The 16527-nt window shown below is 47.0% G+C and overlaps 1 protein-coding gene across 1 annotated transcript; it reads left to right on the plus strand.

The window, feature by feature from the left end:
* Positions 1–879: 879 nt before the first annotated feature.
* On the plus strand, positions 880–14495 carry FECH (ferrochelatase). The gene is made up of 10 exons (XM_042892930.1): positions 880–979; positions 2102–2221; positions 2583–2731; positions 6991–7125; positions 7507–7613; positions 7933–8031; positions 8419–8526; positions 9517–9681; positions 10053–10112; positions 10555–14495. The coding sequence occupies exons 2-10, from the start codon at positions 2124–2126 to the stop codon at positions 10687–10689; spliced, it is 1056 nt and encodes a 351-aa protein (XP_042748864.1). The 5' UTR covers positions 880–979; positions 2102–2123; the 3' UTR covers positions 10690–14495.
* Positions 14496–16527: the final 2032 nt, after the last annotated feature.

Genomic DNA, 16527 nt, shown 5'->3' on the forward strand with positions numbered 1-16527 from the left:
GGCGGCGGGGCGGGCGGCCGCGGCGCGTTACACAACGGAGGAGCCTTTGCGTAACGGCGTCGGCCGCGTCCCCGGGCCGCCGCGCTCCGAGCCCCCGCGCGCCCCGCGCCGCAGCCCGGGCCGGGCACTCCGCGCGTGGGTCTCGCGGCCGGCGCCGAGAGGCGCGGGCGCTCCTCGGGCTCCGGAGCGCCGTCTGAGCGCGGCCGCATCGCCGCCCGTCCCGTGAATGGGGCTTTGTGCTTTGTCATCTCTGGAAGGAACTCGAGGCGGTGTTTCAAACCGACCGCGTGGAGCTGGGCGATGTTTTCGATATCGGGAATTTAACGCTCGGACGGTTCGGACCTGAGCTCGGCTCCCGGCGCCAGTCGGCGCCCGTCGACACCGCGCTGACAGCGCCGCCCTCCGCGGCCACGAGCGGTGCCGGGCAGGAGCCGCTCCGCCGCGCTGCGGTCCGGGCAGCGCGCGGCTCGGTGCTGTCAGAGGCGCGTCGCAGGGGACGTTGCGGGGGGCATTGCTGGGGAGGTTAAGGTGGGAGCGGGCGGCAGCTCGGGACGTGGCGTTGTTCCCGCTGTGGGAGATCCGCACCGGTACAACTCTTACAAAAAATGTGCCGTGGGATGACAAAAAACGTTTGGAAACCGCGCTGTGAGCAGCAGGTGGGGAGCGGTCCATGCAATGGGCAGCGTTGGCACTGAGGAGCGCTGGCCGGGAGCTGCACGTTGTGCACAACAGCATGACAGGTGCTGGGCTGTGTTACTGGACACCGCCGTGCTGAACGCTTCGGGCCTCACCTGCTGGTTTCCCCATCTCCCCGGCTCCTGACTGAGCTCCTGTGTTCCGCCGGGCTGAGCTCACTGACGTACCATTCTCTCTCCACAGTGGTGGCGGGCAGCAGGCAGCTGAGGGTCCCAGTGCGCTGGAGGGGGCAGGTGGCTGCAGCAGCGCCCAACACCAAGCCCCAGGCTGAGCCAGAAACACGGTAAGTCTGCTGAGGGCCATGGGTGGGCACAGCCACAATCCTGTGCTGTCTGTGGGGTGAGCAGTCCAGCCTGCGTGCTGCAGCTGGTTGTGTAGCAAAAAGAATGGCCGTGGGGATGGGTCTGGCTTGTGTCACTGCTGCTGAGTGCCCTGAGCCTCGCTGCATGCAGGACGAAGATCAGTGTGTTTGTTCTCTGCTGAGCAAAATGGAGCGCAAGCCTGCAGTAAGGCAGTGCAGGAGGCACAGAGCAAACATTGCTGGTCTGGTTTCTGGTTCCTGCCTCCTCATCAATCCTCCTGGAGGAGGGCAGCAGAAGCCACCAGGACAGCCCCAGGCTCCTCTTGTGCCCACCTGGCTTGCCAGACTCTCAGTGCCTGTCTCATGAAAGCCAAAGGCCTCAGAAACTGCAAAGCTGTGCTTGGGAACCCCCATGGAGATGGTGCTGTCAGCCATGTGTTGGCCTCACATACAAGCTCGTGAAGTACAGCCAGGTTTTGCTTCCCTCGCTGCTTTGAGAGCGAGGTGTCCCTCCCCAGGAAGGAAGACAAAGCAGCGTTGGCACGTGTCCTGCGTTCTGCAGGAGGTGCTGTGTGTTTTGGTCAGCACTGTGGCTGGCGTTCAGCTGAGATGACCTGTGGGCAATGTTCTGCCCCTTCCCTTACCACATAGAATCACAGATTCATGGAATGGCCAGGGTTGGAAGGGACCTCAAGGATGATGAATCTCCAACCCTCTGCCACACGCAGGGCCACCAACCTCCACATTTCATAGCAGCCCAGGCTGCCCAGGGCCCCATCCAACCTGGCCTTGAACACCTCCACGGATGGACGGGGCATCCACAGCCTTTCTGGGCAGCTGTTCCAGCCCCTCACCACTCTCTCTGTGAAGAACTTACAATGACAGCTGAGAGAATTTTCTCTGTACATTTCCAGTTAATTTCTGTGTTGCACAGTGATCATTTTTTCTCAGGCTGCTCGCATTTGTTGTTCACATTTGTTTCATAAGTGTGAACTTTAAATAAGATGCTGCAAAAGACGTGCTGACAGGCAGGCTGACTATTTCGCAGTTAAAAAAAAACCAACTGTACATCACTGGGATTTGAAATGTCTCTTTCTTCCATAGGAAACCTAAAACAGGAATCTTGATGTTAAACATGGGAGGTCCAGAAAGGCTGGATGATGTACATGACTTTTTACTGCGCCTCTTCCTGGACCGGGACCTCATGACACTTCCAGTGCAAAAGTAAGGAATGCTGTGAACTTGTGTGTTCCAGTCACTGCTCAGTGTTGGCACTGACATTAAACTGCAGTTTAATTTATGTTTGCTTTTATTGGGGCTGCTCAATCTTTGGACCTTTTGGTGCAGGGAAAGGTGTTGTAATTCTCTGGGAAAAAAAGTGTGCCAAGATCAATCTTTTTAGTCTTCAGATTGTGGTTTGCTGTCATGTAGTGGGTTTGGAAGGGTGATGGGATAGAACGTTAGACATGCAATGCTGTTTTGTTTATAAGCTGGGGACATTGCCCGCTCTAGCAGATGTGTCTGGAGAAGGGGCCAGGGGTGCCTGGGTTACAACATTAACACAGATCCCTTCTGAATGCTTCAGTAAATTGGCACCGTTCATCGCTAAACGCCGCACACCGCGAATTCAGGAGCAGTACAGCAGGATTGGAGGTGGGTCGCCCATCAAGAAGTGGACGGCGGTGCAGGGAGAAGGCATGGTGAAACTGCTGGACAGCATGTCTCCTCACACCGGTACTTCTACACCCCTCTCTGTTTTTTAACAGCTGTTTCGGCCTGATGTGTTCTAAGTATGAGTTCCTGAAGCAACTTTTGCTTCTCAGCTTTAATTGTGAGTGTAAAGTGTTCACAGTCCTGCTAGGAAATCACAGTGCAGACGCTCCTATTCTCAGTATACACAAAAACATGGGGTCCACAGACATGCAGATGTAATTCTGTGCTGTAGTCACTGCTGTGACTGCTGGTGGCTTTGGTTTCAGAGAGCAGCCTGCTGTCAGAATGCATTCATCCCACTGTAATGCAGTGTAGCACCATGAACTAACAGCCAGATGTGCACCCACCTTCTCCAGCTGGGTCCAGAGCTTGCTGTGGTTCAGCTGCCACCTCTCTGCCCAAAGTGATGAGTTTCAAAGCTGCCCTGGTTGTAGCCACTGTGGATACCTCTAACACATTTCATCTTGCTAACTGCAGCCACTAGAGTTGAACTGGCCTCTGCTCCTTCCTTGTCTTATCAAGAGAGAGTAGGGCATATAGAGTGCCCTCAAGGTCGCTGTCAGAGAGAGGAGCTCACTTGCCAAAGGCACCCTTGTTTCATTCCTTTTGTTGTGGGAAAAAACCTGGGTGACTGTCATAGACCAAGCACGTAGCTTTCAGATGTCTGAAGACAGGCGACAGGAGTCTCAACTTGTGCTTGCACAAATGCAAGGTGCAGGCTCTACTTGAACTTGAAGAAGTCTGCCCTAGAGAGAAGTGATTGAACCTTATATGACAGGAAAGGAGAGTGTATTTCTTGTGAGTTAATAAAGGGACAAGAAATGGAGTGAAGTTCTGACTCATAAAGGAGTTGGAGGTTTGTGGCTATTTATACACACTGAGAATGATGGTCATTTGGGACAGCAAATGTCTGCACCCACAGAGTAAAACTGCATGTCCATCCTGGCTGTTGATGTTGTTTGAGCCTGAGCTGAGAGGACAGGGACTGCATGGGAGGGGGTCAGGAGTCCAGAGCAGTTCTGCAAAGATGTGGGTCTGTCTTGTGTTCCTCTGAGATGTCTCTCTGAAGTCATGGGTTCCTTCAGAGCTCTCGAAACATGCCTGAATCTGTAACTGCTAATAATGGCTAAGAGACCTAACAGCAGTTAGGTCCCATTTCAGGAGCAAGGAAGAAGGAAAGATAAGGTTTTGTGGCTGAACTCTGCAGGGCTTGGCACAGGGATAGTGGAGAGCCCCACCTGAGGAGCAGGAGATAAGGCCTAATAGCTTGATGTGGGTAGAAGCAGATAGTACCTTCACAAGCAATTCTGGCTGCTCCCCACCAGACCAGGCTGCATAGGGCCTCTCCAGCCTGGCCTTGGGCACCTCCAGGGTTGGAGAACACAGTTTCTCTGGGCAGCTGTGTTCAGTTGCTTTTCCCTAAAACTCCCAACAAAGTTGACACACAAGTCACTTTTAACTCACTTGTGGCGGAGTTTGTACAAGTTTAGCTACACTTCAGCATCCGTGTTGCAGAACGAGCACAGTGGCTGTACTCTGTATTGTGTCTGACCTCTTGTGGGACAGTCAGAGTGAAGCACCATTGCTTTGACAAGCCAGAGAGGCAGAGCCGTAATGGTTTGGCTGCCTGAAATGAGCTATCTGGGGATCACCTCTGTTCATGAAGGCCTTTGCAACATGCTTTTTGTTGAGGCAGCGAGCAGGCTTTGAGAGCAGAAGGAATTAATGAGATCACTAAGCTACCCACTGTGCTCCTCACCAATGTGTCAGCTGCAGATAATACTTCTCGTCCTGCCACTCCAATAGAAGCGCTAAACGTTTGTATTGGAAAAACTGCTGGAGTACAAGGAGCCAAAGAAGAGAGCTCTCTATTCTCTTCAGCTCAGCAGCCGTACAGCATTGCTGCACTTCCCAAAATGTTTGGAAGCGTGACGCTGGTGTGCCAGGGAGTCACCCTCTGTGTCTGACCATATACATTCCCAGATTCTCAGCTGTTTAGTGGAGCCCGTTTCTTCAGACTTGGATAGGAAAAGGCTAGAAGTAGGAGATTGGGGTTTGTTTGTTCATCTTAATTGTGTCTGGAGGGTGAAAAGTAATACTCTTGAAAGGCCAAGACAGAATTCCCCGTTCATTCAGCATGCAGCATGTCACCAATGCCTTCATTCAAGATGCGTTTGGTCTGTTTTTCCCCTCAGATGCTATTTCTCACTTAATTCCAACTGTAGTCAAAGTACAGCCAAAGCCTGAAGCCAGGCGTGCCCCCTTCTGTGGCATGGAAGGCAGCAGTATTCTAGCAGCTGCAGCTCTTGAGGGGTTAGGCTTGCAACAGGTTCTGGAGATAAGGCTCACAAAGTTTATCTGCTGTTCTCAGTGTACCACTCCCACTTACTTTTGTTTGACGTTTTTTGCACAGTCATGCCTGACTCTCTGCAGCCCTTACCTTTGAGAATTCATTTAAAGACTTCAGGTTTTGCCCAGAGGTAGCTACCGTTTTAAATACTGAATGTGCCAGCCATTCCCTTGAGCATTTTGGGTAACCTGTCATGATACCAACACTGTGCTGCTTCAGAACAGCTTGAACCAGGTGTGCATCCAGGCTGAGCTGTGCGTGTTAGTGCTGTATCAGGGCATTGCTCACAGCCCTGAGCCCTGTTAATCAGTAACTTGTTGCTTGTGACTATGAGATGTGAAGCTTGTGGCAAAAAAGTAGTATACTGCATGCTGTTGTTGCCTTGATCTGGCCTTCTGTTGGGGCTGGAGCTTGCAGTAATTTGAGTATTTGGAGCTGGTGAAGAGCTCAAGCTAGACAGAATCAGTAAAGTTTCCTTCTGTACACATAAATCAGTCTACTGATGCACTGACTCATGGGATACACGTTTGACACGTTACACTTTGGCAATGGGACTAAGATCAAGTAATAGATAAACAGCCTCACCAATGTCATCTAGGAACAATATAATTTTAAAACAAAGCTTTATTGTTACAGGCAGCAGTCTGAAAATAAACAGGAGTTCTGCTCTGAATGAACAGAGCTGGGTAGGCTCAGTGGTCTGTAGGAATAAATCACACGAATATGATGACAGGAAAATCCATGTCTGTTTGTCTAGTGCTGGTATCAAATAGGCTAATGTCTTGCGATGGTAATTAGACTTCAAGAAGATGCATTTTGCCTTTTTCACTGTTTTCAGATTTAAGGGTTCTTGTTATTTCTTACAAGCTGTATTTTAGCTGAGATTCCCTTATCAGCAGAATGAAAACTCCCAAGATGAGGGGACCGTGATGCTCCTTAGATTGGCAGCTCTTTGCTGAAGGGGCTGTCATGTAATCCTGATTCTAACTGTAACAACAAATTGAACATGCGTACACGTGTGAAACCCTGCTCTTTGCTGCTTGTGATCCAAGACAGAACACAGCAACATGAGGCAATTGCAACAAGTTCTCACACTAATCATCATTTTTTTCCCAACGTCTTCTTTCCCATGTTAAACTCCTAATATCTTTGCTCTGGTTTGTCTTTTGGTTTTGGTTTTAATACCATTTGAATATGCTCAGGGTCACCCCTCAGGTGACCTGAAGGCAGCTCAGGACTTGCTGCTTCTCCCAGCTGGGAGCTCTCTTGCCTCCTGCAAAGAGCTGGGGCCGGCTAAACCTGCTTTCTGAATCCTGCCTAAAACTACAGAGTGCAGAACAAGCACAGGACGTCTGCTTCTTTCAGAAACCTGCTACAGGTTTTTTCAGAGCTAGTGACCTGGAAACTATGAAAAAGAGACTTTGGGTTTGTTCTAGAAGCCGCTGTTCTTCACTTCAAAGAAAGCAAACAAAAAGCACTCAAAGCTGACACCCTAAAGATTAGAGTTGGAAAATGGAAAAACCTGAAAAGTCCTTGGAGAGGACAGGATTGCCTCCAAAATGAAGTGTTTAAAGGCACAGATATCTTTGTGAAAAACAAACTAACCAGAAATGGAAGAATCCGTGCCTCTCCTGAGCACCCTGACCTCAGTCTGAGGCAGCTCCTGTCGCTGCGGGCTGGCAGGCAGAGCAGGCTCACCAGCGTGGCAGCTGATGCAGATGCATCAAATGGCAGTTCTGCATCGTCTTCCCTTTAACTTTGCTTTTTAAAAGGGTTATCTGGAGGCAAGGAAGTAGAGTTCTGTCTCGTTTTTTTCCATCTGCATAAGTCTGTCTGGTTCTGTACACTGTGCTTGTTAGCTAGCAGTTATTTACTGGGAGTTTTTGGCAGATGCTTTTCCTGCAGTTTCTCTTCCTGTTTTGTCTGGCAGCACCCCACAAGTACTACATTGGCTTCCGATACGTGCACCCTCTGACAGAGGAAGCAATTGAGGAGATGGAGGATGACGGCATCGAGAGAGCCATCGCCTTCACGCAGTACCCGCAGTACAGCTGCTCCACCACAGGTCAGAGCTTGTGAGAGACCTCCTCCGTAGACTTTAAGGTCTTCATTGTTTAATGTCGTTCTGAATTTCATGTGGGAACTTCTCAGCCCAGGATAGCTTTATGTTTGTTGTAGGATAATATAAACTGAAGCCCAGGAGCACCTCTGAGTAAGCTTTCTCCATGGAAACTCCAACGGTTCTTTGGTTAAGGAGTGATTTAGCAAGTCACTCTCGGCTGCAAGATGTTCGTCCTGCTCTGATGCTCTCAGCTGTGATTTAGAGTTGCCTTTAAAACATGGACAGCGTGTTAAAATATTACAGTGCTTTCCTACACGTCTGTTATCATCTGACAGTCTGCTGATTCCGTGGACAAATTTTTGTTCTTAATTCTCTGTATTTCAGGAAGCAGCTTAAATGCTATTTATCGCTACTACAATAAAAAGGGGAAGAAGCCAAAGATGAAGTGGAGTATCATTGACCGATGGCCCACACACCCCCTGCTCATTCAGGTACAGATCTGTGCAAAGCTGGAGGGATATTTCATGCTCTCTGTTTTGGCGTGATAACTTGAGAAAGTGACCTTGTCCTAAAGTATTTGTGTTATCACAGCAGAGTTGGCAGGAAGGGACCTCTAGAGGCCATCAGCCTGAATTCCTGCTTAGCCTGTAGCAAACACAGACACAGATCTGTCTGTTTGTCAGATGCTCCTAGGAATTAGCACATTTTGAAGGCAGCCTTGCGTGTGGAAGCTGCTGTCTCATTTGTGAGCATGTGTTTACCTTTTAGCAATTCCTGATCCAGGCCTTTGCCTTTTTGTTTCCTGACCAGTGCTTTGCCGATCACATACAGAAGGAACTGGACCTCTTTCCACCTGACAAGAGGAAAGACGTCGTCATTCTCTTCTCAGCCCACTCGCTCCCCATGTCTGTGAGTTACCCCAGTTACTGCTCTGTGACCATGAGGCCAGAATCTTAGAACCGTAGAATCAGTGAGGTTAGAAAACAGCTCAGAGATCATCAAGTTAAGCTGCCACGCCATCTCCACCATGCCCACTAACCGTGTCCCCAGATACCACATCCACACGTTTCTTGCTGTCTGAATTGAGTTGGAAGGTGTGCAGCTGGCACGGAGGCACAGTGAAACCACCCTTGCAGAAGTGCCATGCAGTTCCTTTATCAGGGCAGGGGGGGTTGTGGGGACACTGGTAGCCAAGCCCTGGTGCCCCTGGCTGTGTCCTCACCACCATCCCACACACTTAGTAATGACATAAACGCATTCCTTGGAAGAAAAAGCTCTGGTGTTGATGTGTTGAAGGTGGTGAACCGTGGTGATCCGTATCCACAAGAAGTAGGAGCTACTGTCCAGAGAGTCATGGAGAAGCTGAACCATTCCAACCCCTACCGGCTCGTCTGGCAGTCCAAGGTGGGTGCTGGGGACAGCAGTGCTGCCAGCTTGTATTTCTGCTAGGACAGAGTCACGGCCTTGTACCCTGAATCAGTTTTTCCAAGTATTCTTCGTCCATAGTTTCTTTCCTCTTTGGTATACTGCATAATCTGAAGTACATTTTTTATATGCCCCGTGATTTCATAACACACAGTTTGGCAGGTTTTTTTTCCTATGTTGGAAGGAAAAATTGAGCACTCATTGGATTTGTTACTTTAAGATGACCTTGGAGCAATTTTTCAGAAATTGTCCTTGTGAAACAAACATTCTTAACAATGATAGTGCTTAATCCAAACAGGCTTAATTATTCTTGATGAAGACTTCTTGTGTTATTTCATATTTATTATTACTACTGCAAATCAGAAGGAACTGAAGTTTTAGCACAGTCATGCACTGCAAGTACAAAATACTGTATCGAGAGCTGACCTGTGACAGTGTACTGAAGAGAATTAAGTCTTTAGAAGAAGAAATTATTTCAAAGAAGATTAAACTGATAATAATTGATTCTGTAGCTTCAGTTGTCAGAAAGGAATTTGACACAAAACTCCAAGGCAATCTGGCAGAGAGAAGTAACTTTTTTGTGTGTGTTTCAGGGGCACTGCACTCCCATGCCAGTGCTGTTTTGTTCTTTAAGCTGCATCTTACAGCACATCAGCACTGAATACTTCATGGGTAGCTCAGCAGATTCGCTGCATCCTGAATGCTCACATCTTGCAAAGCCAGGGAAACGAGTGCAGTTGAGGTCTCCTTTAAAACCAACCCGGGGTCTCTTTTGGGAGGATTTAAATGGATGGTCGGTGGGATGGTATGTCTTTGTAAAACCTAACAGATAAAGTGAGGGAGTCAAAAGCAAAGAAATAGCAATAATCGACTCCTTGTTAAAAATCTGAGTTGTCCAGCTAAAGAAAAACGTGGGTGCATTTTCTAAGAGTGATTTATTGAGGTTTGTTTTTTTCTCCCTCTTCACAGGTTGGGCCAATGCCTTGGCTTGGTCCACAAACGGATGAGACAATTAAAGGACTGTGCCAAAGAGGAAAGAAGAACATGTTGTTGGTCCCCATAGCATTCACAAGTGACCACATTGAAACGCTTTATGAACTGGATATTGAGTATGCCCAGGTTTTAGCAAACGAGGTAAATGGTTGACAGTTTTTATAACTGGACTCCCAAATTGTTTTACCTCTTTCAAAATACTGTTTTCTGGTTGCTCTTTGCAGTATAATTTGGGGAAATTTTTTTTTTCTATAAATTGAAAATAAATCTAAGCTCAAAGGAGCTTTTTATAGCAGCACAAAACAGGCTTAACTCTAAACTTGCTAAAAAAGAGTCAGCAGATTTTTGGCAGCAAAGTGAAGCTGTGCATCTGAGTTACTTTTACTGTGTTCAAAATGTGATATTTCATTTTATTGTTTTGGGGCAGCTTCTGAATGAAGAAGAAAGGGTTTTGAAGGCTAACATAGCAAAGGATCTAACAGACTTAACTTTTCTCCTTGCTTTTCCTTCAGTGTGGCGTTGAAAACATCAGAAGAGCAGAGTCACTTAATGGAAACCCACTGTTCTCCAAGGTATCTTCTTTGATGCAGTAGTTACTGTAGTTTGCAGTTGTGTGTTTCCTGCTACACTGTGGATGTCTTTGTATAGATTTAAAATACAGAGGATAGAAATCCCTGAACTTGATCTGTGTGTCACAAAGTGCTTTTATTTGCTACATATTTAAAAAAAAAACACAACTCCAACAGCACAAGTTTTGCTTTGACAAAGAAGAACAGTTTTGTATTTGTTAATAGCTGTCTTTCAGTGCAATACCTATTGTAGGGTACTGTGTCAGCACAGTTCTAAAACAGGATTTTTCTCCTGAAAGACTGGAGGGTGGTTACAAAATATTAAAAACCAGCAAAGACTGACAGATGTGCACTTAGGCAGTCTCACCAGTTTGGGTGACACATGTTCCAGTGTTCCCTGATTTGAGGTTTGCTCACCGCTGTGTTTTAATTAACTCTCTTTCAGGCTCTGGCAGACTTGGTCTGCTCACACATCCAGTCCAATGAAATCTGCTCCAAGCAGCTGACGCTCTGCTGCCCTCTCTGCGTGAATCCTGTCTGCAGGGAGACCAAAGCCTTCTTCACCAACCAGCAGCTGTGATGGGCAGGCTGTCTTGTGCAGGAACTGTCCTGGTGAAGCAGCGCTTGACCAAGCTCTCCTGTGCTACATCTTTAGTCTGGTAGTCCCAGCAATGGTAACCTCATAGAGCAGTGAGGAGGATTTTTTTTCTTTTTTTCCTTACGTTTCCTTTGTTTAAGAAGTGTTTGTAACAAGTAGGTTTATCCTGTGAGATGTGGGAAGGTCTCATCTCATCTGATTCTGATTGGAGTTAGCATGAGTATGCACTGAAAAACTTCGAGAATGCAAAAAACAGGGCTTTTATACAGATTGGCTTCTATTTCCTATGCAGGGATTTATTTGTATGCAATTTTATCGCGAGTGCATTAATTTCAGTTTTCCAGATCAAGCATTAACAATTATTTTTGTTTTTGCTTAAAGCATAGCATAACTAGCATAGCCACCAGTTGTTTCTTCTGACTTCAGGTGGGTTTGAAGATCAAGTGACCTCTAATGCTTTCTAAATAACATGTCTATTTTTTTAGAGCATAAAGATAAGGTTTTGTTTTGTTTTCTCTTGCTGGAAACTTCCTGTGAAAGCTTAGCTGGGATAGTAGAACTCACAGGGTTTGTTTATTTTTCTAGAGAAGAAAACCACTCATCACCTGCAGGAAAACCCCTGCATTTGTAAAGCATACAGAAATAATTCTGGTTGCTGATGCTGCAGAATGTGTACAGCGCGTTTCAAATCCAGCACACATTGAAACATTTTGGTTCATCTTCTAAGCAAAATGGCTTTTTTATCATTATTAAAAAGGGCTTTCTCTGATTCGGTAAGAGTAGGAAGTTGGGCTTGATCTCCAGCAAGTTTATAGATTGACTCTGTGCTTTCTGCTGTGTCACAGGCCTGTGGTTTTTGTGGGATGCTATGGAGTTACATAGGTACAATTGATCTAGCTTAATTGATGATGCTATTTAAAAGTGAGATGATAAATCAAGAGTCATTTACATTGCAGATGTCCAAGCACACAGTGAGAGGAAAGCAGGCTGCCCCTCACATTGATGGCTGTGTTCTTAGCATACCTCTGTCAGAAGCTAAATTCCATCTGTTCAATTTCTGGCAGCAGTGGTGAGCCTACAGCTGCTCTCTTAGCTCACCTGTGCTTATTGCATGTTGGGCAGGTATCTGTTTGCACCACGCTGCTGCATCCACTGCTAAGCAGCAGCAGTTGCGTGGAGTGAGAAAGCTTTTAGGGCTTAATAGCACTGACATGCCAGTCCTGCAGCAATGCAGGGTGTTATGTAAAGTGATGATAGCTCATCATGAGGTTTGGGAATCTGATAGCTTGCTGCTCGGACAGTAATTTTTGCTTATGTAACCGAGGTAGGAGCAGTTTGAATCCTTGATCTTTCAAGGATGGGATTGTTTAAAAAACTGATAGGCCTCTGTTGGTAGAACAGGGACTTATCTTGTTCTGTTTTATGCTACTAGAGTTAACTAGGGGATATTAAAAAAGTAAATGGCTGCTGTGTTGGCCAGCCAGCAGCCTGGGCATTGCCATGGAGCAACACAGATCTTGCCACGTGAGCATCCATGGCCCCATATGCCTCAAGGGTTGACTGAAACCGCTCCACTGCCAGCCTATAGCTCCCAGTGTGGCTCTGGTGAGACAGGCTTAGTCCTCAGCACCAGGGCCTCCTGTATTGCTGCTGTAGCACGGAAATCTTCCTCTGTCTGCGGTATGTGTGCCTCCTCTTGGGGCAGGAGAAGCAGGGACAGGCCTGCAGGTGCCCAGATGGCAGCACGCTCTTTGCCCAGGGCTGTGGCTTCCAGAACCTCACTGTGCTTTCAGTGCTCTCTGATTAGCAGAAGTGTGTAGTTTTCAAACAGCAGGAGAATCTGTAGGACAGTTTTTCCCTCTCAGTGGACACGAGTAGAGAGCAGACTCTTGAGTGTTGTGTAGGACCAGTGACATGGCAGCAGGGTGCAATCGTCCAGAGCTGTCTCTCTTCAGGAGCTTTGGTTGCTTTCACTCTTTTCAGCTCTCATTGAGCCTGTCTTGGCACAGTGGGCATCTGAATGCCTGCGTTGCTGCAGGGAGGTTGGCTCCCTCCCTGACCCTTCTGCTCAGCCCCTGGGCTCTGCTCACTGTCCCAGCAGGAAGGGGGAGCAGGAAGCTGATCCCTGCCTAGGTGCAGTTGGCAGGGTCACCGCATGGTGTAGGGCTGAGACTTGAAAAGACTTTGAATCGATGTCAAAAGAATGATGATGTCAGCAGTGAGTGTGGGCAGTGAATTCTGGCTTTATGTATCTCTTTGGTTGAAGACTCCTCTCGATCCCCACTTCTCTGTGTGATGCTTGTGGGTGGGTGGCAGAAGGCTTTGTCAAATCTTTCTGCCCGTGCCCCTTTCCTCTTGCCTGCTGGTTGTGGCCACCTCTGAATCTGGGAACTGAAGGTTAACTTTACAGGATCGTTGCAGTGCAATAAATACAGATTGGCTTTTTATTTCCATGCTGGAGAGAGTACTGAAAATACTGGCTGGCACTAATTATGAGGCATTACATAACAGGTACTTAAAATGCACTTTTTAGTGAGCTAACCGCAAGCGAGATAATTACTAAGCTTCTTTAGCCATTGTTGCTATCAGACCATAATGCAGAAATCGCTTAATTTTCCAGCTTTTAGCAGATGGATCATGTCACATACAGCCAGTGGGTTATTTCATTTTCCTGAATAGTTCATTGTGATATCACCCTGTCCTGTTATTTAGCACACGTTATTTCATCTTTGAGCAGCACCAAGAGCCTGTCAAAAAGCTTTCTGAGCAAGCTCTGCTCTTATTTTTAATAGGAATCAGTTTTTTCCCCTTGCACTTAGAAATAAATCTGAAAAATGAAACCTGAGAGACTGACAACAGTAGGAATTTATCTGCCATTGAGATCTCCCGATTCTGGGCTTTGTCTGGGGGCATTTACCACTGCGTTTTTCAGCAGTGGAGTGCACTCGACCTTCCTTTGGATGCTTCCAAGCTGGCTGCCCACATCCAAGCCGCTGCCCTAGGTCCTGTCTGTGGTCAGGGGATGTGTTTTGGGGCATTTTCCCCTCCATTCTTGTGCCTTCCTGCCAGCCACACTCCGCGGTGCTTCATAGCTGCTGCATTTGGGAGGCTGTACTCTAAGCACTGCTGCTGCGCATTCCGTTTTCCCCTCTGACAGATTTTCAGCATTTGGTGCTATTAACTCAGGACCTGGTCTCGTCAGATCCTGAGCACTTTGCTCTGATTGAATTGATCCAAGCGCATGGAATTGTCAGCAGTGGGGAGGCCGCCGTCCTCCAGCCATAATCTAGCTTGACTTTTCTTTATCAATTATATTCCTCATGCAGAACTTTGTCTGAGAGTGTTTGTCATTTCCATTTGCCTTGGCAATGCGCAGCAGGGTGGGAGTGTGGGTGACATTTTTCTCCCTTGGAGTTCTATGAAATCTGGTGCATTTTAGCAGACAGGACAGCTTCCAGGAGCAGTGCTGTAATACCGAACAACGCAGGGATAAGTTCAGTGAGCTGGGGTCAGAGGGGTTTTCTTTGGAATATTTGGAAGTTCCATCTTGTGTTCTTTTGTCACACCGAGAGAGATGGAAATCAGCACAAAGTGTGAGGTGTAAAGGAGAGGGGTGTTTCTTTGATTGTTTTATGCCAGACGTGCACAAATACTTGTGTTTAGTCTACCGTGTTTATCTGAGATTCAAGGAGGACTTCCATGTAATGTAACGATTTGTATAACCATGCTGTGTGTCATGTACCGTAACAATGGAATTTCAATTAAAGACTTTTGGAGGAAATGGCTGAGCTGTGTGTCTCAGTGAGAGCTCTTTCGGTGCCTTTTTGGAAGACAGCGTGTGAAGCTTCACATTGGTTCCCACCTGCAATCATTAATCTATTTAGTTATCTGTTAACGGTCTCCAGGCATCTTATTTCTTATGTTAAAAATTAAGTGCCTGATTGATTATTTTTTAGAACAGTGATGAGAGTTGTTGTGTACTTAAGCAGATCCATTAGTGAGCTCTCATTACTGGATGTGACGGGTGGGAGGGAGAGAGACAGACACTGAAGAATGGTTGGGCAGTCAGCTGCCATTGGATTTGACTGGGGTAAGAGTTTCATTCCAAGTCCATATACCTACTTGAGTAATTACATCTGCATGTTTTCCAGCAGAAGACGGCTTGTTAAATTAAATTGCAGCACTCTGCTTCCATTGTCAGAACTAGCAAGAAACTGAAGCTACTAAGTATGACTTTGGGGTTACCGTTGACTTCATTGTGAGCAACGTAGCAGAAAGGGAGCCTGGGTGGAGAAAGAAGTCACAGAATCACAGAATCACCCGGGTTGGAAGGGACCTCAAGGATCATGTAGTTCCAACCCCCCTGCCTAGCAGGGCCACCAAACATACACATTTAACACATACACATTTCCTATGCAGCTGAGCCCAAAGCTGCCTAAAGGGAGATTGTTACTTCCCGTGCAGTGCTGTAGATCTTAGAATCATTGGAGTTAGAAGGGACCTTTAAAGATCATCAGCTCCCCTGCAACGAACAGGGGAATCTACGGCTCAATCAGGTTGCTCAGAAGCTTCAGAAGCACTCAAGAGAACCACAGCCTAAATCCAAGCATTGCCTGGGCACAGAGCCTGGATCTGCTGAGCAGAAAGCTGCTGCAGCACCAAGGGGAGTGGATTTCTCCTTGAATTCTGGACTGAGCAGACAGCATGCCGTGACATCCAGGTTTGGACCCTGCTTGGTTCGTGCTGGCTTTTATGAATGAGGTGCTGGAAAATGTGAGGACTGCTTTGATAATGGTTGGTGACTTAAAGCTTTAAAAATCATTTGGGAATCTGTGACCTGTTCTTCTGAGATCAAATGGGATCTGTACAGAGATCGTGGGGTATGTTTTTTTAAATTCTTTTGTGTGCTTTGATGTCCAATATCATAGCAGGCATGGCATTTGCTGGTGATTTAGAGAATGACTCCTGTCTTTCTGCCCTGCATCAGCACAGTGTTGGTCAGGGTTCTTGGAGCCCACTTGTCCAGCCAGTATCTTCCTTCCCCACTTCTGGAGCTCAGGACTTGGTCAGCTCTGACCCTGTGGCACCACTCCAGCACTTCACAGCTGTCTTCCTGCTATACCCTCAGGTAAGTCATCTACAAGACTTAAAAGCTTTCAAGATGTTAAGGCTATTAAGACAAAAATAGTCTGATCTGTGTGCTATACATTCTGTTATTATATTGTGTGCATACTACATGATAGCATATGTATATGGTCAATTAAGGATAAGTTTTGTACACTTAATGCGTACTCATATTTTGTACACTTTGTGACCTATATAATACATAGGTCTTTGCACATGGCAAACCTTGCTGGCTGAGGGATGTCAGCTTTTCTGGCATAGTGACTTGTGAAAATGTGTGTCATGCTAATGCTCAAAGCTGGAAGTGCATTCCAAACCCATTGTTTTCTTGTAAATTCTCTCATGAGCAGTTCACGCCACGGCCCTGTCGCTTTTAAGGATGATCCATGACGTGTGAACATTGCCCACAACTGAGGCCTAATGGCATTTCTCAAGCAAGTATGTTGCATTTCCAAGGCAGTCCTAAACGAGCACTCAGTGCAATGCTCCTGGGTACTGGGCGCAGCACTCCCACAGCACTTTTATGGCTGAACTATCAGACCGTTATGGTCTCCGATTGTCTTTTACTGCCTTTCATTTCTTCTGCTGTCAGACACGAGGAAAGCAATGTGTAATCTGATCCAAAATGCCCTTGTTTGTTTTAATCTTCTGGTTTAATATATTATGGCTTCCTGCCATTATGCTGTTTTCAGATGG

This window comes from Lagopus leucura, unplaced genomic scaffold (assembly GCF_019238085.1).
Source record: "Lagopus leucura isolate 7727_CA_CO unplaced genomic scaffold, USGS_WTPT01 27-2_obj-0_obj, whole genome shotgun sequence".
Taxonomy (NCBI): Eukaryota; Metazoa; Chordata; class Aves; order Galliformes; family Phasianidae; genus Lagopus; species Lagopus leucura.